This window comes from Leptodactylus fuscus, chromosome 5 (assembly GCF_031893055.1).
Source record: "Leptodactylus fuscus isolate aLepFus1 chromosome 5, aLepFus1.hap2, whole genome shotgun sequence".
In the NCBI taxonomy this organism is placed as follows: domain Eukaryota; kingdom Metazoa; phylum Chordata; class Amphibia; order Anura; family Leptodactylidae; genus Leptodactylus; species Leptodactylus fuscus.
In genome coordinates, this window is record NC_134269.1 from 90,706,399 (window position 1) to 90,727,141 (window position 20,743).

At 42.0% G+C, this 20,743-nt stretch overlaps 1 protein-coding gene across 2 annotated transcripts; it reads right to left on the reverse strand.

Moving 5' to 3' along the window:
- Positions 1-3,221: 3,221 nt before the first annotated feature.
- Positions 3,222-20,743, reverse strand: ULK3 (unc-51 like kinase 3). 2 transcript variants are annotated; one of them, XM_075273623.1, is made up of 16 exons: positions 20,510-20,743; positions 15,758-15,898; positions 14,794-14,914; positions 13,611-13,715; positions 11,461-11,604; positions 10,143-10,225; positions 9,713-9,868; positions 8,957-9,062; positions 8,781-8,821; positions 7,777-7,879; positions 7,095-7,159; positions 6,930-7,005; positions 5,388-5,428; positions 4,445-4,486; positions 3,479-3,545; positions 3,222-3,349 (listed from the first exon to the last, which is right to left on the reverse strand). In XM_075273623.1, the coding sequence occupies exons 1-16, from the start codon at positions 20,603-20,605 to the stop codon at positions 3,333-3,335; spliced, it is 1,404 nt and encodes a 467-aa protein (XP_075129724.1). In that variant the 5' UTR covers positions 20,606-20,743; the 3' UTR covers positions 3,222-3,332. The 2 variants fall into 2 exon arrangements, with proteins under 2 accessions (XP_075129724.1, XP_075129725.1); XM_075273624.1 differs by having other exon boundaries at positions 13,611-13,711; positions 14,790-14,914.

Consider the following 20,743-nt stretch of genomic DNA (forward strand, 5'->3'; position numbering starts at 1 on the left):
TTCTGAACTGAGTTTTCCAAACCTTGCGTTACCCATTGGAAAAGTAGTTGTACCAACGTTGGGTTATTACAGTAAAAAAGCCATCTAGAATTGGATTATAATCTATAAGATTACAGGAGTGATTTCACTTAGACATAGTGGTGGATTTTACGGCATAAATTTCTCACTGCTGTTAGGATTACAAAAGTGATGGTTTTTTTTTGTTCTTAAAACTATGCCATTGGTGGTGCAGCTGTTGGGAAGCGTTGGATAAGAGTGGTACGGTTTCTACGAAAAGGCAGACGCGGACTTGCTTTGTATTACTGTCTCCAGACAGAAATAGTTCAATAGTTGCATATTGTTTAAAGAGGATCTTTCACCACCCCCAACAAGTCCAAGCTTTTACATCATTTAATAGCTACTGCTCCATTGATTCTGGCACTGTTAGAATTATTTCTCTAGCCCCAACCATTCCCGAGCAATTAGTGCTGTCAATTGTGGTGCCTGATACACTATTTAGACTCTGTACTGTCAGAAGCAGGGGCGTAACTATCGGGGTAGCAGCTGCCACATAACCCAGGACATTAGGGGGCTGGGTGCCAGCCATTGCTGCTGCAGATTTTTTGTTTTAATAGGCTGATACCTGCTGCATGTCAAAAGTTCACCGCAGGCCCCGCCATTCCTAGTTACGCCACTGGTCAGAAGGGTGGAGTCAAGAAGAAGAGAAGGGGTGTGACTATGAGTTCTGACACTGGCTGCCTCTGATTGGAGCTCTGAGTCACACCCCCTGCCTGTCACCACCCTTCTGACATTAAAGAGCTTAAATAGCACATCAGGCACCAAAACTACCTGTGCTGCTTGCCCAGGAACAGTGGGGGCTAGAGAGAAAATTCCAACTGTGACAAAATTAAGACAAAGATCGAAATGTGTTCCATCAGCAGAACAGAACCTTTTGACGGATGCTAAGAACTTGAATTGGTGGAGATGGTGAGAGGTCCTCTTTAAGGTATTCCCATACCGCACATACTGTGCCACCAACTTTCATTGTTGTTATGATGTACAATACCTTATTTGCCTATACCACACTTTTGCCTTGTCTTAGCCTTCAGGGAAAAGCGATTCTTTTTGCAAACATGGGACATTTTTAAACTTGTTACCTTCTCATGAATCCCATTCTTGTCTGTTCTTTATTATTGCGTTATAAATATCAACCATGGCTTACGGTATGGGATATGGGGGGGGGGGGGGGTCACTCCTAGGATCACCACTATTGTAAATCTTCTTCACTTACAGATAATGGAGTTGCCTTTGATTGAGCTTTATAACCCTTTCCAGACCAATCTATTATAGTTGTAGTAACTTTTTGTGCACAGTATTATGGTTTTGTTTACACATGTATCAAGAAATCCTTAAAGTTACTTTTTCACTTGGGTGATGTCGGTGTTGGTTAACTTTGACTCTGAAAAGGATTCTCTGGGATAATAATACCAATGTCCTATACTTTGAATAGGTTATCAATATCAGATTGGCATTCTGACTCTTGGCAAGCCCTCCAATGAATTGTTGGAATAGGTAATGCAGCACTTGGGCAAGTGCTGTAGGCTAAGGATAGGAAACCAATATTGTAATCCAAGCAAATACATGCAGTAATAATTTAAATCAAATGGTTTGTGTTTTATTAATACTTTCTATGTTCAACGTTACATTCAGAGTGTAGAAAATGTTATTTTTTCCTATGTGAACAAACAGAAAACTTTTCAAATTGAGCAAATACTTAAAAGGGTTATCTGGCCCCTAATGCGCGTTTCATACTGATGACTTATCTATAGGACAGGTCATCAGTGTGTGATCGGTGGGGGCCTGACACTCAGATCCTGCAGGAATCAGATGCTCCAGCAGCTCCTATTCAGCTAATAGAAGCAAAGCTTCAGCCTGTCCACTGTATAGTCCTGGAGTCAGGGAACTATATCTCTGCTCCTACTCCCTGTCCACAGTAACTTCCAGCACCTGATCTGGGGGGAGAGCAATGTAAAGTAAAGTGCCCTATATTATATGATGGCTGACTCTGCTGTGTCTCAGCACTGTGTAGTGATTCTGAAAGTATTGTTTAGGTCTGTGAGTCTTTGTACCAGTGGTTTCTACTAGCAACTACATTTCTAACAACTTGATATTAAAAAGACTGTTTGGAAAGTTTGGTGTTTATGTGTGCTTGTGGAGTTGTTATTATTAATAACAACCCTTATTTCATTTGTATTAATCCCATATACAATATCATTTTCCATTCCCATAATTCATCCATCCGCTTTCCAATGGGTTTTGGAAGAAGCAGCTTCCCATGCCGAACTCGATCTGAAAAAGGAGGGCACATGGGGAATGTGTGCAGAAATGTTTGCCCAAAAGTACAACCGCACTGGTATTCAAGATTGAAATGCATTGTGTCATACAACATGTTGGCAACACTTTGTTTTGTTTTTTTTTTGCAGATGAGCTAACAAGGTTCTTCTCGTATTCTTATTTCCAAATATAAAGGAGTTTCCAGGCTAAAATTATTGGTTTATTCACTACAAATATAACAGAGCTGTCTGCTTCATACTCTATTCTCTGTGTTTCAGTTGTTCATATCAGCTAATAAGTGGGGGTCTCAAGATGTGCCTGAATTATTAAGACCCTGCGGCCTCTTAATAACACCACATATGAAATCTAGGCAAATCAGGTAGGTTTCAGGTATACTTAACACCAGTTTACAGGCATGAGTTATAGTAACTTTGTTGGGCTGAGATGTCCCCACCTTGATCTGTTCACTTTTATAAAAAAAAAAAAAAAAAAATTAAGCAAGTTGGGAAACGGAGAAAGGTATGGATTTTTTTTGGTAATAAGTTGTTTGCTAATTTTCCACACTAAGTGAATGGATATACACACAAAGGAAGTTTTTAGTGTAGTGTTCATTCCTGGTTTACTACAGCGCTTCCATGCAATTGAATAAGAGCTGAGCTGCAATAACACAGCACGGCCACTACACAGTGTACAGGGCTCCATCCATAAGCTACTTCTTTCAGACACAACTCCCAATATCAGCTGAATGAAGGGGGTACTGGGTGTCTACAGATAATATAGACTGCAGGGGTAACAAGGTGGCTCAGTGATTAGCATTGCAGCACTGGAGTCCTGGATTTGAATCCCGCCAGGAACAACATCTGCAAGGAGTTTGTATGTTCTCCCCGTGTTTGTGTGGATTTCCTCCCATAAAAGAAATATCATGCACCAGAGACTAGAAAATAATTTAATTTACACACATTACTAAAACAATAACCATATGTAGAGAATTCCATCCATAATGGTGTCCCCTCTTGTAGCTACTGCAGAGAACATGCTGAAAAAAGAGAGAAGACGACACTTCATTAATGATACAGAGATGTTTTTTTTGTTTTTTTTTACAAAATCAACAGCATTTCTATCTTCTAGGACAAAAAAATCTGGAAAATTAAAAGCTTTGACTCACAGCTTCGCACAGACTCTGATAGCATCTCATGCCCGAGAGATTCAGACTTCCAGTCAGAAGTTTTCATCTGCAGCAAAATCATAAAAAAGGTCACATAAATTTGATACTTTTTGAGGCAAAGTTCACACTGAGTTTTTTGGTCAGGTTTTTGACGTGGATTCCGCCTCAAAATCAGCCTCACAATACAGTCCTATGTAATCCGCTTGTAATTTTTTTCCGCCAGCGGAAAAAAGAAGCGACATGACCTTTCTTCAGGTAGATTCCACCTAAAAAAAAAACAACGGGAATCAATGGGAGGCGGAAAATCCACGTCGCAGTTTTGATGCGGAATTGTCAAAAACCGCTAGCGGTTTTTCCGCCTCCCATTGGTTTTATCAGGCAGAATCATGTCACTTCTTTTTTCCGCTAGTGGTAAAAAAAAACCTGACCAATATACTCACCAAAAGAATCCTTGTGAACTTAGCCTAAGGGGTTGTCCTGAATTATTTTATTCCTTAGGATAGGACATGAATATCTTATCTCCAAACAGCTAATCTGTGTGTGTGTGTGTGTGTGTGTGTGTGTGTGTGTGTGTGTGTGTGTGTGTGTGTGTGTGTGTGTGTGTGTGTGTGTGTGGGGGGGGGGGTGTCTCCAACTGATGCGTCCAGTGCTCTTTGCATTGTATAGTACCAGGGAACAGTTACTGCAGCTCAGCTTCTATTGACATCAATGGGGGCATAGTTGCAGTAATGGCGTTTAGTAACTATACAGGGTATGGAGCTATCTCCTTACAGGTCTGTGATCTGTATAGTACTCGCACTGGAAACAACTGATTTGTATGGGGGCAGCGGTCGGCTACCCCAGTAATCAGAAATTTACAGTCTATCCGAAAGCTAGGCCATAAAAAAAAAAATTCCTGGATAAACCCTTTAAGACCACAGCCAGACCTTCAACAGCAGCTGCTGTTGTATATTTTACTCTACATACCTGTTCCTTAAGAAATTCTGCTCGCTTCATTAGTGTCTGAATCTGCAGGATAAGCACATGTAGACAGTTCACAATCCTACTGCTATGTTTGATCCTTATTTCACATCATACTTTGTATTTCACAAATCAAAGGCATTGCAAACAACATATGGTTGCTTGCCTGATTTTCATGAACATGATTGGTCCACTAAACAGAACAAAGGAGAGCATGCTTCTGTTTTTCACCCAGGCTAATAACCCATACAAATGAAAATTATCACCCATTTAAAACACTCTGGCACCTTATATACGAGTATACGAGTACTGTCAGCTTTCCTGTAGTGTGCCCTGGGGCTGGAGATATTGGTGCCGTCATTAGTTTTGGCACCGATTTCTCCCCACTGTCAGAAGGGCGTTCCTCGTACCCGTAGCTCAGCATCAGTAGTTGTCCATATCCCAGCGATGACACTAAGCTATGAAGAACACCCTTCTGACAGTGGAGAGTTATCGGTGCCAAAACTAACGGCACCGATATCTCCAGCCCCAGGGCAGAATACAGGAAAGCCATCGGCTTTCTAGCAGTATATAAAACCGCATACACAGGAGGACATGAAAGGTCCTCTTTAACAATTGTTGGTTATGTTTATTTTAATTTTACATGTCACCATTTATATTTAAAAAGAAAAAGTGTATGTTATAGTTCTCAACTATAAAGTCTTATAATGCTGATACTTCCTACTGTACAGCAGTTATCTCGCTATTACAATAACAGATAACACGTCCAGCATTCACAATAGTTTATAGTCAGAGCTTATATACAGCACTCCTCAGTGCACAATGACCTCTGTAGAGGCCACAAAGCATGTCAAGAAAATGGTCCATGTTGCTGCTGTAAAGCATATTTCTAAATACTGTTTAGGGATTACCAAAAAGACACTAGCGCTGTCTTGTCTGGTCCACTTACTTCTGCATGCAGCAGCTCCCGTCTTCTTCCAGTTGGTTCAGCTACAAGAAACGCAAATAAAAATAGATAATATTAACTTAGGTCTAGGTGCCATTAAAAGTTTTACATTTATAGCAATGAAAATTTCCTTCCTTTCATGTAATCATAGTTTCCGTTTAATTAATTGAACTAGAGATTTCAGAAATTTCTGCGGAGATAAAGCACCAACTATTGGAGAGACTAGTTTCATTTGTTCCCAGGAAAGAAAGAGGCCATCACAGATGTCTGCCAGTGGCTTTTTCAGTAATAAAAACACATGCATGCTTGGCTGAGTTAAATGTAAATGTGTATGTGATGGTGGGGAGAGTTAGCTGTTGGCCAAACAAGCAACCAGTCGAAAGTCGAAAATATATTTAGCTCAAGAAATACAGTTGCAGCTAAGTTTTACACAGGATGTAGATATGCGTTCTACACATGTAGATAAATGCATTTTGGTGTTGCATAATATAATTGACAGTTTGCCTCCTTTTCGGTTACATTGTGCTCATTATATAGTTTTTGAGAAATGTACAGTTTTGTACAGGCATCTTCAGAAAAGAACACTCTCAAGGATATGCATAAGATTAGAAGTCCTAGTTTCCATGACCTGGGAAATAACCCGACCGTTCTCCAGCTGCTCACTAACCGTTAGCAATATAACAGGTAGAAAGCAGTCCTATAGCAGATGATGCATGCTGGGAGCCCACAGCTAATGCTCATGAATATGATGAGATCTTCTTCCTCACAGTGCATGATACAAGTGCTCCAATTGAGAAGCTGTATATTTTCTTACCAAAACAACATGACAGTCACGTACAACAGATAAAACACTAAAATCGGCATGTCTGTCAATGCCTTATGCAGCATAAAGGCGGTGACAGATTCCCTTTAACATGAGACACATATGTCACAGACTGAAGTTGGATGACTGCCAATATATGAGAAAATTGCTCCCAGGCTATTCTTCATCGTCTCACTGATGCAAACAACTCAGTCCTTAACCTCAGAGCCTAAGTAGCTGACTTGTCACATAAGCAGCTTTTTATATGTTCCGTTTTACAGATGCTGCTTCTGAATGAACATAACAGTATTCTGCATCTTTGATCTTGTATAATTTGTATTGCTTTTCAGCACTTTGCTGGCAGACGTGGTGCAAGGACAGACATTGATGTACATGCTTCTGAGTCAAAAGGGTTTGTTTAACCACAAACATCCCCTTTAATAGAGTAGCCACCATGGCCTTCAGCGGACTGCTGGTAGTACAGCTCCTATCATCAAGCAGTAGATTTTGCCTTAACCTGATCACAGTCCAAGTTAGCCATGGCATGAGCTATTGCTTGCTAGAATCTGTCTGCTTTAGCTTATACTGAGGAACACCCTAATGGGACAACCCTTTAAATAAATGACAAGTAAATTTCCCCATGAATAAAGAATGGAAATTTTCCATTATTAAAACTAAAAAACAGAAATAAAAGTTGCCTTCAGCATTGTAAAGACATATAAACACAAAACCTTTCTACTTACCAGATAACATTAGTATCAATTCTCCCAGACTCTGCTGGTATAGATCCAGGGCATCTGCAGCCATGCCTTCTTCATCCTGCCGAGACAATGAAATAGAGAAGAACGTAATGAGGTTCTAGCAGAAGATCTAGTTTTGTTTTGCTTTTGGTTTTTCTGACTTCATACCTTTGCTACTGCAGCTGAGGCCACATCCAAAGCAGCAAACAGACGTGGCTTGTCCTGAGACATCTCTTCATTAAAGTGTTAGAAAGATGTGTATTAGTTTTGTCCAAACAGAAAAATTTACACAAATTAGGATGAAAGTTAAAAAGATTAAATAATTAATGAAGCCCCCCCTTGGCAAGAGATCACTCCCCTACATTGTTCATAGAACTGCTTCTTTTGGTAAGAGACCCACTCACTGATCAGACACTCAAATATTACTAATATTTCAACTCTGCATTATTATAGTTGCCCTTGTATTGCTCTAGCCTACGTGTCAGCAACCTTTAGCACTCCAGCTGCTGTGAAACTACAACTCCCAACATGCTCCATTCACTTCCATGGGAGGTCCAAGAACAGCAGAGCAATATGCATGCTAGGAGTTGTAGTTTTACAACAGCTGGAGTGCTGAAGATTGCCTACCCCTGTTCTAGCACACTGACTTGGACTTCAGCTCCAAGAAAGTCCATGTGTGCCTCTTGGCACCCTTTACTAGTTCTTGCATATGCACTGCTCCTTGGTGTTATAGATTTACAAAGGTTATAAATACAAAAGACATAAAACAATTTAATGGCAAACAAATAAGCAACAAACAAGAACTGTATAAATAAAAGTACAAGTTCTTCTTAGCTGCTGTGAATCTCACCTTTCAAAAGCTCCCGAGATGAAATCCCCTGTTGCAGCAAGCTCTTATTATTAGACGACACCAGGACCTTTAATTCCTCAGCTCTGGACACATACTGACACACCTGCATCATGCACAAATTAATACTCCATTCATACACAGTCAATGTTAAAGACAACCTCTTAGAATTCCTAACAGGTTTGTTTCAGGGAATGCCCCTTAGGCCGGGGCCCCATGCGGCGAAAACACAGCAGCAAAGAGTGCTGCGTTTTACAGTACCTGCAAAGTGGATGGGAATCAGGCTAACCCCATCCATACATCGCAGAAAACAATCTGCAGTGGAAATGCTGAGTTTAAAAAAAAAAAAAAAAAAAATGCTTACATTTTAGTAAATAGCAACATGTCAATTACACCTACGGAAATGCTGGTGTTGTCCATTTAGGTATAATAGGAGCAGGAGGTCGGCAGAGGAAAATTCTGCAGACTTTGTCAAAAAAAAAAAATTGCAAAAAAAAAAATACAATGCTTTTCCGCAGTGTTTTTCAGCTGCTGGCTCGCATATGAGGGGCCTTAGCCTTAAAGTAACCATTCTAGAGCATATTTTCTAGGAACCCTGTTTTGTGTCATTTCATTGTTATGCTCCTACAAAATTATAATATCATCAACATCTGGGTGTTACCAGTTTGGTTGTGCAAGCTTGGACACTGTCTAATCCGTGCTGACAGACGTGCACTGCGTAGAGACAGACCTCTTTCACAAGTGATATGGTATTACAATTTATTCATAATTCATTTCTTGGAGGAATAACAGAGGTATACCCCAAAACAGAATTGTGAGAAAAGATGCTTCAGTATTGTGGTTTTATGGGAAATACAAATACTAAAACAGACATGTCAGAAGAAAGATAGATCCTCTTAAAAGCATATTTTCCAGCAATATTATCATAAACCAGATTGCATTTTCTAATTCAATGCTAAAGGCACAGGGCCTGCATTGATATCAAGCAATAGTCACCAAGGACAAACCTTTGAGCGGATGGCTTCTTTCCGACGAACATCTGTTTCATCTACAATAAACAACACAGTAGTTAAATATATTTTAATACTCACCATTTATGCAAAGAAAACATTTGCAGCCACTAGTTAACTCGATTTAAAGGGCTAGGCAAGCTCTTTAGATGGAAGAAAAAAAAACTATTTACAGTGCAGGGCAGGGATGAAGTATTCCAGAGCTCGGCAGTATAACGTGAGGGCAGCTGAATGCTCACCAGCTCCATCTTTCTCTACTGCTTCTACTACAAAGGCAGCCTGTATATAAAATACAAAAGATCAGCAGCTAAAAGATGAAGACAAAGTAAAAGAAGACTAGGAAAACATATTCTAAGGAAAGATGTAGTGCAAAACAAAATTAAAAATATACTTCATTTAGAGGGTTGTTCCAGTAGCTTTTTTCACTCCCAAGAGAGGCTAAAAATAACAAACACTGTATACTTACCCCTCAATTTGGAGACTCTATCTGGGCCTTTGTTGATATTCTGACTGCACATAAGCATTGCACTGATGTTTTGTTTGGCTGCATTTATCATGTGTAGGCTACAGTCAGGAACACCCGGAAACCTAAATGGAGACTCTCCACTGGATACCCGGATGGACAGAGTGGTAAGTATAAAGAGTTCGCTACTTTAAGCCACTCTGTGGTTCACAAAAAAAATTACTACATTACATACCCCCATATATTTCGTATCCCTACTACTATAACAATCTATATTAGAAATATGTACTGACTAATGGGAAATGAAGGGGAAGACGGCAAAAATTTTTGTTTGCACCACCATAATTATATTAAAAAACCTTTCATTACCATTTTTTTTTTTAAACATTGGTTATTCTTTCTAGATTTTCTTTATGAATGAAATGGGGTAGGAAGAAAAAAGTTAGAGAATATACAAGATACTTACAGCTTTCTGCAAAGACTCTGCACACGGCATGTGCTCCAAGTCCACAAATGCGTGGTTAAAGAAATCTGGGAAAGAAATTCTTTGATCTGGGTCTCTTACTAACAGCCGCTGGAGAAGGTCACGACATTCTGGGGAAACGCGTGGTCTTGTTGGAAGCTACACAAAGAGAAACATAAATAGAGCTGGGAACCCTGTCACTCTCACATGTGTGTAATGGATTATGTACTAAGAGATGCACACACATATGGATTACTGTAGATCTCATTTAGAAGGGCACACTTGAATGGAAACTTCACTGCATCTAATGTACAGACATACACACATCATGCACACTGAAATATAAAAGGCAACCAATACTGCTACAAGTAGAGCTATCAATGTTTAATGGCTATACTTCACTAGTACTAGAGCGCTCCTTTTCACATCTTACCTCTATACTTTGGCTGCTTCTTATCTTTTCTTCAAGTTCTGAGAAAGACCTAGATGCAAATGGTGCTCTCCCAAATAAAGCCTCTATGATGAAAGAAGAGACACAAAGCAACAAGTGATAAATCTAGACCAAACATTTCATTCCCCAGCTGCTATGGATTCCTCAGAACATCTTCTTAAATGGAGCCATGCGGTATACTTTAATAAACTTCCTAAAGTTAGCATATGTAAGAACACATCTAGCTTTATTTTTAAGTGGGGCCTAGACAGCAGTACAATTTCAATTAGTTTACTTGCTTCCAAATAAAGGGGATGCCTCATGATCAGTAGGAGCCCCAACAATCAGTAAGACAAGGGCCCTGTGTCTCAATGAAATGAAGTGAGAATTAGGTCATGTGCCATGCAGCTCCACTCAAGGTCAATGAGACTGATAGATAGCTGAGGACTCAGCTTTATCTGTTGGTGCCACAGGCTTGTGGCTATTCCCATGATGAGTATAGGTCCCAAAGGTGGAACACCCAGGAATCAGACACTTAGCATCTATCCTGTAGATAAGTGGTAACTTCTGATAACACGACAACCCCTTCAAAGGGTTGTGTAGCCTTATTGTGTTATGACTTATCCTCGATATGAGGCCCAACACCCAGTCCTCGGCCTGATGATCTGCATGGAGCTGCTTCTGACACTCGTGCAGTACACAATATGGGATTGGAAATAGAATAGCGGACCAGTGCTTTCACTGCAGCTCAGCTCCCACTGACTTCAATGGGATCTGAGCTGCAGTGAAGGTGCTAGGCCTCTAGATAAAGAACGGGCAGAACTTTCTGTTTCCAGGCCCTGTATTGTCTAATAGATGAGTGCCAGAAGCAGCTCCATACAGATGTGTCACCCCCAATGGATCATAAAGAAATGTCTTTTATGACCTAAAGCTCAGACAACCCATTTACAATGATTCGGCGCCTGGGTAGTAGCCATAAAAAGGAAAACACAACATCTACTTTCATTTTTATGGTTACCCAGGCACCATGTCTATGTATTTTTTCCTGTTGGTTTCATGTCCAGAGGGAGTCAATTGCCGTTCTTGTTCTATGAAGGAGGGATGCCTGAGCATATGAGTGAGCTGTGTTTTGTTTGTTTTTTGAAGTTTGTACATTATTATCTCTAATATAAAATAGGACTCATATGTGCAAGTTATTAATGTATACAATTACAGATATGAAGGATAGCCATAGTCTGCAACAAATATAAGGACGCATATTGTGACAGTAATATGAAAAATGAAAAGAGCAGATGAATATTATTAACCTGAGCTTTCTTACCATAGAGAATAACGCCAACAGACCAGAGGTCTACTCGAGCATCATAGTGTTTACTGCATACCATCTCAGGAGCCATATACAGAGGAGATCCTCGTAGTGATTGAGGCTCATCCTGGTACGTCATGTGCTGGGCAAAGCCAAAATCTAGTGAAAAGATGAATTAATAATTTTTACTAAGCAAATTCCTGCTCCATGTCCTAACCCCTTCAGCTGGGACTTATAACAGCCAAGTAGTACTAATCTACTATGCTATTTCCGTAATCCATGCAGGAGAATACGAGATAGAGAAACAGCGTACCACAGCGAAGGAGCACTGTTTCCATAGTTTTACAGTTACAGAAACAGTATAACTAGATATGCCATGCTGTTTCTGTAGCTCCCATTCTCCTGTACGGGAATGACGGAAACACATACAGCAGCAATGCTCATCTATTCCTGTAGGTCCTGCCCAGACAATTGATGCTAAAATGGGAGGTTGTCCAGGATATTTTTTTTTTGTTATATTAGGCCAGGAAAGGTGAAAAAAACAAAACAAAACCCCAGACTCACCTGTTCCCGGTTGTCTGGTATCTTCCTGCGCGTCTGGTCCTGCTGCTCTATTGTCTTGTTTACAGAAAGTCCCCGCCACACTGTGACGTCCCATGGCCACGTTACTGCTAAGGCTAATCAGCAGCCTAAATAAAGGACACAGAATGTCACAGGTAGTGATTAGAGATCAGCGAGTAGTATTCGATTGAATAGTAGTATTCGATCAAATACCTCCCTTTGCATAGTTATTGGTGTACTCGGTCGAATACCACACGGTAAACATTCAATTCCCCTCCCACCTTCCCTAGGGCTTCTTTTTACACCAAAAATTATGCAGGGGAGGTATTCGATTGAATATACTCGCTCATCTCTAGTAGTGATGTCCCCATGTCCTTCATGGAGACCACTGATTTGCCTCGGCTGCCACTTCCACTGAAAGAAAACACCGCATCAGCAGGACCGGACTGCACTGGGAGACAACTGAGCACCAGGGACAGATGAGTATGTTTTTTTTTTATTTTGTTTTCACCTTCCTATTATTTCTAAAATAATAAAAAAGTAATACTCACCTTATTGATCCCCTGACGCTTCTGTATAGCTGATATGCTATGTCTCCAGCATCTTAACCTTGACTGTGACTGCTGCAGCAGTGACCTGTCAACACAGCTCATTCCACCAACATCTTTTTTCCATCAAAATCTGACAATGGAGAAGAGTTGGTGGTGGTGGCGTATGAACAGACACAATAGATATTGGATGATCCAGCATGTTTGGATGGTTTTTAGCAAATGTGTATTGGCACCTTAAAGCTGACCATGCACGAGTTTGATTTTTTTCCCTGCTCCTGTTGGGTCAGTTTTATATTGGAGCATTTATGTATGTGCAAACACCACAATGACATCTATTATACTATATGATACACTCAGGAGCTGTCTGCGGTGATTATCAGGGGCTCTGAAAAAGAAGACAAACATCTCCTGCTGATGCAAAGTACAGGAGCTGTGAGAGCCACAGGTTATCACCATAGACAGACCCAGAGTGTGTTTTCAGTAATCTACTTGGTGTCTGTGCCTGTAATGATTTATGAGCAGAAAGGTGATATGCAGCGACTCTGAAGACATTTTCACAGCTCTTATTTCCCTATTGGCGATAGTAGCTTACAATGGATATGCAGGGTCAGGAAAAGCTATGGCAACAGTAACGTGAGGGCAGGCTGTAATCTTTCCTCTGAACCCTGAAGCACAGAAATACTAAGGGAGACAGTGGGGAAGAATGTCAGACATGGTAAGATCAAAAAGGAAAAATAAAACTTGCCTGATTTGACCAGCTGACTGTGCAATGTTTTTTCTTAACTGTTTACCTTTTGTTTTTCTTTTCAATAAAGAGAGTTAAAAAGGAAAAATAAAATATTAAAACCGTGTCGAATAGTTATGCCTGCCCTTATATCGGTTTTAAGGAAAATAAGCTATGAAGAGAAAACCCCTTTAAAGCTTATTCATTTACAACAAAAATATGGAACCTGATTTGAGATCTGTAGAACAGATAATCTGGACATGTTATGTACTTTGAGGTCTCCGTACACAGTTTGACCAGAGTCTTATTCTAAGAATGTTCAAACTTACCGGCAAGCTTTAGGTGGGGCCTATCAAAGCTAGTTAGTAGAATATTTTGAGGCTTCAGATCCAAATGTGAAATATTTCTCTCATACAAAAACTTCAACGCGCTCGCTGAAAATAAAGGAGAAATAAAGATAATTACATTTTTATTTTCTGTAATCCTTACAGGTACATACCTACAGCAATCTTCATACTTACACATATATATATTTATTACTTTTATTCCTTTGAGCTCACAACTCAAAGGTTGAATCTTGAAATCTTGTAGATCCAATCTGCCAACAAACCCAACTGTCTCCTGCCCCCACTCTTCACCTGACTATTGAAATCTAGGTTGTCTCAAAAGCATCAGGTCTCTTTATTTACAAAGACAGAAGCGCTACTAAGGCCCCGTTCTCACGGAGTAACGCGTCGCTCATTTAGACAAGTAAACACGTGTCAGAGCGAAGCGCTTCAAAACAGATCCCATTGACTTCAATGGGTGCCGGCTTACGCGCGCTACACATTGAAATCAATGGGAGGCTTTATAACCCATTGATTTCAATGTGTAGCGAGCGTAAGCCAGCACCCATTGAAGTCAATGGGATCTGTTTTGAAGCGCTGCGCTCTGACACGTGTATACGTGTCTAAATGAGCAGCGTGTTACTCCGTGGGAACAGAGCCTAAGTGTGCACTCCGAGAAGGGAGACCATGTTTACTGAAATTTTCCACAATTTAGGGTTATATCTCTAATAGTAGTTTATGATGCTGTTTGTGGCATTAAGTGGGACACTGCATTTAGCTCAATTTATGTTACAGATTGTAGGTCCTCTGCTCCATTATTGAACAGCCTCCTACTTAAAGTAGTAGCCATTCAGCTAATATATTGTGGAGCTGCATATTTCCATATGCTTGAATGGGACACTGCTGCAATACTCATAACAGTTGCTATGAAAAAGATGCCATTTAAGCATTGCAGCTCCTGCCACGTAAACAATTCCCATGAAAACATCTGAATGGAGGGGCAGTGATAGCCAGACTGCCAATGACCTAAAACTGATGACCCACTAGATTTAAAAAGTAGATTTTAACCACCTTTAATATAAAGAATACCACATTTTTGTTTGCTCTTTTTCCTTATATTTTTTAAACTAAGAAGTGATATCTTTAAACATCAATGCTAAACACAAACTGCAAGAATATGACCTACCTAGCTGCTGAAGGAAAATTTTGGTAACCTTTTCTGGAAGAATACGACGAGTTCGGATAAATCGAGAAAGGTCTCCCCCAGCACAGTATTCAGTGATAAGGAATATATAGTCTCGGTCCCACTGTGACGCAGTATTCGACCCGGCATATGTAACAAAGCGAAAAGCAAGTCAAATAAGGAGGAGTACAAATCTGAATAATTCTCTAGAATACATAGGACAACCCCTTTGGATAATTTAGGGTCCCTTCACATGGCATAAGCGCACCGCTCATTTAGACCCGTACACGCGAGCGCTTCAAAACATATTCCATTCACTTCAATGGGAGCGCACGTGAAGCCGGCTTTACACGCGCTCCCATTGAAGTGAATGGGATGTGTTTTGAAGTGCTCGCATGTACGGGTCTAAATGAGCGGCACGCATACGCCGTGTGAAGGGGCCCTTAGGCATCATATTGGGTAGATAGGTAGTGAATCATTAGAATTTAGTCACTGCAATGAGCAGTTATTTTTAGGGATAAATATGCCTTTAGAAAAGGGGTTGTTTAGTTCATATAAGCTATTTAAAGGCTGTGGGAAACTATGGGGACTTTTTCTTTTTTAATAGAATGCATTTAAAAAAAAACAAAAAAAAAAAACGCACTCTAACTTTTTGGTCTGTTCCCCTTATCTATGTTATTCTGAACACAAACCTAATCCAGAATCTCTACAACTGAATAAAATAAGCATAAAGGATTTTAAGTCTAAGGATTTTATATTGAACAGCATCACAATGTATGCAAATATATGCAGGGTGCAGAAGGGAAAATCTCAAAATATTTTAATGAAACCTGGTTACAAAAATACAAAAATTACATGCATTGCAATAAAAAGTGGTCCTGTCCATAGTCCACCATGTTAATGTACTCAAAAATCAAGAATATTACAAAGTGTAAGTAGTAGACCATAGAGTATTGCAGCGGCTGACCTGGAAGTCCTTCAGCTCAAGGATGTGGGGGTGATGGACAGTTTTCAGGATTTCAATCTCTGTCAGTAAGTTCTCCACAGAAGATTTATTAAGGCTTTTCTTGCTGACACATTTAATAGCCACAACTTCCCGTGTATTATGCTACAGGTATGAAGACATAGAAGATGCATGTTAGAAAGTGTCAATATACTAATTTCACCTATTACAAGGTATTTTTAGAAGGATTAAAAAGACTTCTCTGGATTTGTATAAAGTGTATGGAAATAAGCACATGAAATGTGTTTCATATAGTAAAGCTCAATGTATGTATATTGTGTCAATGGACACACCAGACATTAAAACTAAAATAGAGGAGACAAACAACATTCCCTGGGCTTATTTCCATTGGGCAAAAAGAAGAAATAAATGTTCCTGTCAACATTTGTTGGCCTGTGCAAAAATGCCTTCAGTTTCTCATAAGCATTTGCTGCCCCTGATGTTCTATTACACAGGGATGGGATGTGGTTTACTCATAGTAAAGCAGGAATATGGAATCAGTTCAGGAGCTCAGCACATCCCATCTGGAGAGGGTGTCAGTTGTAAAAGACAGCTAGTACACTACTGAAATGGCCGCCATTGGAGATAACCATTATATGCCTCCTTCAATAGGGTTTGTAAGTATGACTGCACCCCTACTGTCACCGCTGCAATGTAACTGCAGAGGGCCAATGTGTTGCTATGATGATGAGGTTGCTTACTGAAGGGCCCTATATCAGCCCTCTCCGTTAACCTATTAGAGGCAGAATTTACGAGGAGTACAGTCAGCCTAAGGCCAGTTGTAGACGACCGTGACTGCGTTTTTCCCAGACAGTATACTGACCCATTCATTTCTATGGGTTCGTGAATTACACAGTCCAGGGTGCTGGCCGACAGTCCAGGACGCAAAATATGGAACAGGTCCTATTCCTGTCCAATTTTGCGGCCCAGCTTCCATGGCTTCTACTCATTTAATGAAAGAGGCTGTGGAAGCACCGCTGATGCATGGGTGGCACACGGGTGACATCCGTGTGTCCCAATACACCATGGGGGACGTGTGACCTTTAATTCTCGGCTGGCTGTTCGGCTACGGTTGTCTGCAATCGGCCTTAGTCAGATAAGAAAAAAATTTCGGTCTCTGATAAAATTCAGCTCACCACACTGCGTATCAAAGCATCCACATACACACAGAGCAGCCTGAAGGACAGGGAAACAGCAATGTAAAAAAATAAATGTCGAGATAGATCATATTTATACAAATGTCAAAAATGGACGGTTTTAGGATTCTATGGTGGAAAGTTAAGAATGCAAGTCTTCATATCTTCTGCAATGGTGGAGAGTGTGCCTTATTTACGATGAGACACAGACCTCCTCATACATCAGGAGCGCCCACTGTAGTGCTGAAATAGACCTCAGGGATTGTGATCATGAAAATAATTATATTAAATCTGACAAAACTCCCAGACCACGCTCCCTTCCTGGAAAGTGGTGTGGGTGATGCAAATAACAAAAAATAGCAGCAAAGTTTTACTCAAAAAATTGCTCATTTTTTATGCCCTTTGCGCAAGATACCGGTAACTAACATACAAGACATAATAAATCTCCTTCATTGATTTCAATGTCTACTCATTATTTGACGGTCCATTTTAGTGATAATGAGGCATGTTCTATTTATGTTCACGGATTCCTCAATATACTCAATTCTATGAGGGCGCCATCATCCGTTTTTTACAGCTGGTTTGGCAGTGCTCAAATGAATGTAGCCGTACTCCATAAGAATCCAGCTACTTCTTCACAACGTTTGCCGATTGTTTATTAGAAGTCCATACAGTGAACGCCTACAAGGCTTGTATGGACAATCGATAAAACATGTGGAGTGTTCAACTGGATTCCTATGGACTAAGTGGACATTTGTTATTGTATAATGAACTGTAATACCAAAGTACTATACTAGCGATCCGGCCATACTGGGAAAAAATAAAAATGGGGAGAAAAAAAAAAAAAAGGAAAGTTATGGCTCTCAGGATAAGGTGAAGCTACATAAAAGTGAAATAAATTTGGTATCGCCACAGCCGTCCTGAATAAAGGTAATGTGGTTTACGCTACAGTGAAAACTGAACATGCAAAAAAAAATTATGACATCATTTAAATTTTTTCTATTCTGCCCAGAATGTACCACATCGTTCACCCGCAGACCTATCAGCAGTCATACATGTAGGGAGATGAGGAAGGGGAGCGCAGACATGTAGGGAGATGAGGAAGGGGAGCGCAGACATGTAGGGACATGAGGAAGGGGAGCGCAGACATGTAGGGACATGAGGAAGGGGAGCGCAGACATGTAGGGACATGAGGAAGGGGAGCGAATACATGTAGGGATATGAGGAAGGGGAGCGCATACATGTAGGGATATGAGGAAGGGGAGCGAATACATGTAGGGATATGAGGAAGGGGAGCGCATACATGTAGGGATATGAGGAAGGGGAGCGCATACATGTAGGGATATGAGGAAGGGGAGCGCATACATGTAGGGATATGAAGAAGGTCAGCGCATACATGTAGGGATATGAGGAAGGGGAGCGCATACATGTAGGGATATGAAGAAGGTCAGCGCATACATGTAGGGATATGAGGAAGGGGAGCGCAGACATGTAGGGATATGAGGAAGGGGAGCGCAGACATGTAGGGACATGAAGAAGGGGAGCGCAAACATGTAGGGACATGAGGAAGGGGAGCGCAGACATGTAGGGACATGAGGAAGGGGAGCGCAGACATGTAGGGACATGAGGAAGGGGAGCGCAGACATGTAGGGACATGAGGAAGGGGAGCGCAGACATGTAGGGACATGAGGAAGGGGAGCGCAGACATGTAGGGACATGAGGAAGGGGAGCGCAAACATGTAGGGACATGAGGAAGGGGAGCGCAGACATGTAGGGACATGAGGAAGGGGAGCGCATACATATAGGGATATGAGGAAGGGGAGCGAATACATGTAGGGATATGAGGAAGGGGAGCGCATACATGTAGGGATATGAGGAAGGGGAGCGCATACATGTAGGGATATGAGGAAGGGGAGCGCATACATGTAGGGATATGAGGAAGGTCAGCGCATACATGTAGGGATATGAGGAAGGGGAGCGCAGACATGTAGGGATATGAGGAAGGGGAGCGCAGACATGTAGGGACATGAGGAAGGGGAGCGCAGACATGTAGGGACATGAGGAAGGGGAGCGCAAACATGTAGGGACATGAGGAAGGGGAGCGCAGACATGTAGGGACATGAGGAAGGGGAGCGCAGACATGTAGGGACATGAGGAAGGGGAGCGCATACATGTAGGGACATGAGGAAGGGGAGCGCATACATGTAGGGACATGAGGAAGGGGAGCGCAAACATGTAGGGACATGAGGAAGGGGAGCGCAGACATGTAGGGACATGAGGAAGGGGAGCGCAGACATGTAGGGACATGAGGAAGGGGAGCGCATACATGTAGGGACATGAGGAAGGGGAGCGCAAACATGTAGGGACATGAGGAAGGGGAGCGCAGACATGTAGGGACATGAGGAAGGGGAGCGCAGACATGTAGGGACATGAGGAAGGGGAGCGCAGACATGTAGGGACATGAGGAAGGGGAGCGCAGACATGTAGGGACATGAGGAAGGGGAGCGCAGACATGTAGGGACATGAGGAAGGGGAGCGCAGACATGTAGGGACATGAGGAAGGGGAGCGCAGACATGTAGGGACATGAGGAAGGGGAGCGCAGACATGTAGGGACATGAGGAAGGGGAGCGCAGACATGTAGGGACATGAGGAAGGGGAGCGCAGACATGTAGGGACATGAGGAAGGGGAGCGCAGACATGTAGGGACATGAGGAAGGGGAGCGCAGACATGTAGGGACATGAGGAAGGGGAGCGCAGACATGTAGGGACATGAGGAAGGGGAGCGCAGACATGTAGGGACATGAGGAAGGGGAGCGCAGACATGTAGGGACATGAGGAAGGGGAGCGCAGACATGTAGGGACATGAGGAAGGGGAGCGCAGACATGTAGGGACATGAGGAAGGGGAGCGCAGACATGTAGGGACATGAGGAAGGGGAGCGCATACATGTAGGGACATGAGGAAGGGGAGCGCATACATGTAGGGACATGAGGAAGGGGAGCGCATACATGTAGGGATATGAGGAAGGGGAGCGCATACATGTAGGGATATGAGGAAGGGGAGCGCATACATGTAGGGATATGAGGAAGGGGAGCGCATACATGTAGGGATATGAAGAAGGTCAGCGCATACATGTAGGGATATGAGGAAGGGGAGCGCAGACATGTAGAGATATGAGGAAGGGGAGCGCATACATGTAGGGACATGAAGAAGGTCAGCGCAGACATGTAGGGATATGAAGAAGGTCAGTGCAGACATGTAGGGACATGAGGAAGGGGAGCGCAGACATGTAGGGATATGAGGAAGGGGAGCGCGTACATGTAGGGATATGAGGAAGGGGAGCGCATACATGTAGGGATATGAGGAAGGGGAGCGCATACATGTAGGGATATGAAGAAGGTCAGCGCATACATGTAGGGATATGAGGAAGGGGAGCACATACATGTAGAGATATCGGAAGGTCAGCACATACATGTATACATATGAACCTCCTCCTACACATACTAGTCCATACATGTAGAGCAGGGCTGCATACACCCTGGTATCTGTACACAGTGGCTGCTGTCTATCTAGGTGTTACCTTCCTGTAGGCCTTATACACGGTGGCATAGGTGCCACTGCCCAGTTTATCAGTCAGAATAAAGTCATTCAGCCGAGGGGGAGCCCAGCCAGCCATACTGTGCCATGTACCCTCCGCCGGAGAGCAGCTCAGTCCGTGCCCCACGGTCTATGTGCCACCCTCAGCGCACACGACTTGCTGGCACACCGGGCACCATGGTGTTGTGGAGCTGTCATCCTACATTGCACTTCCTTA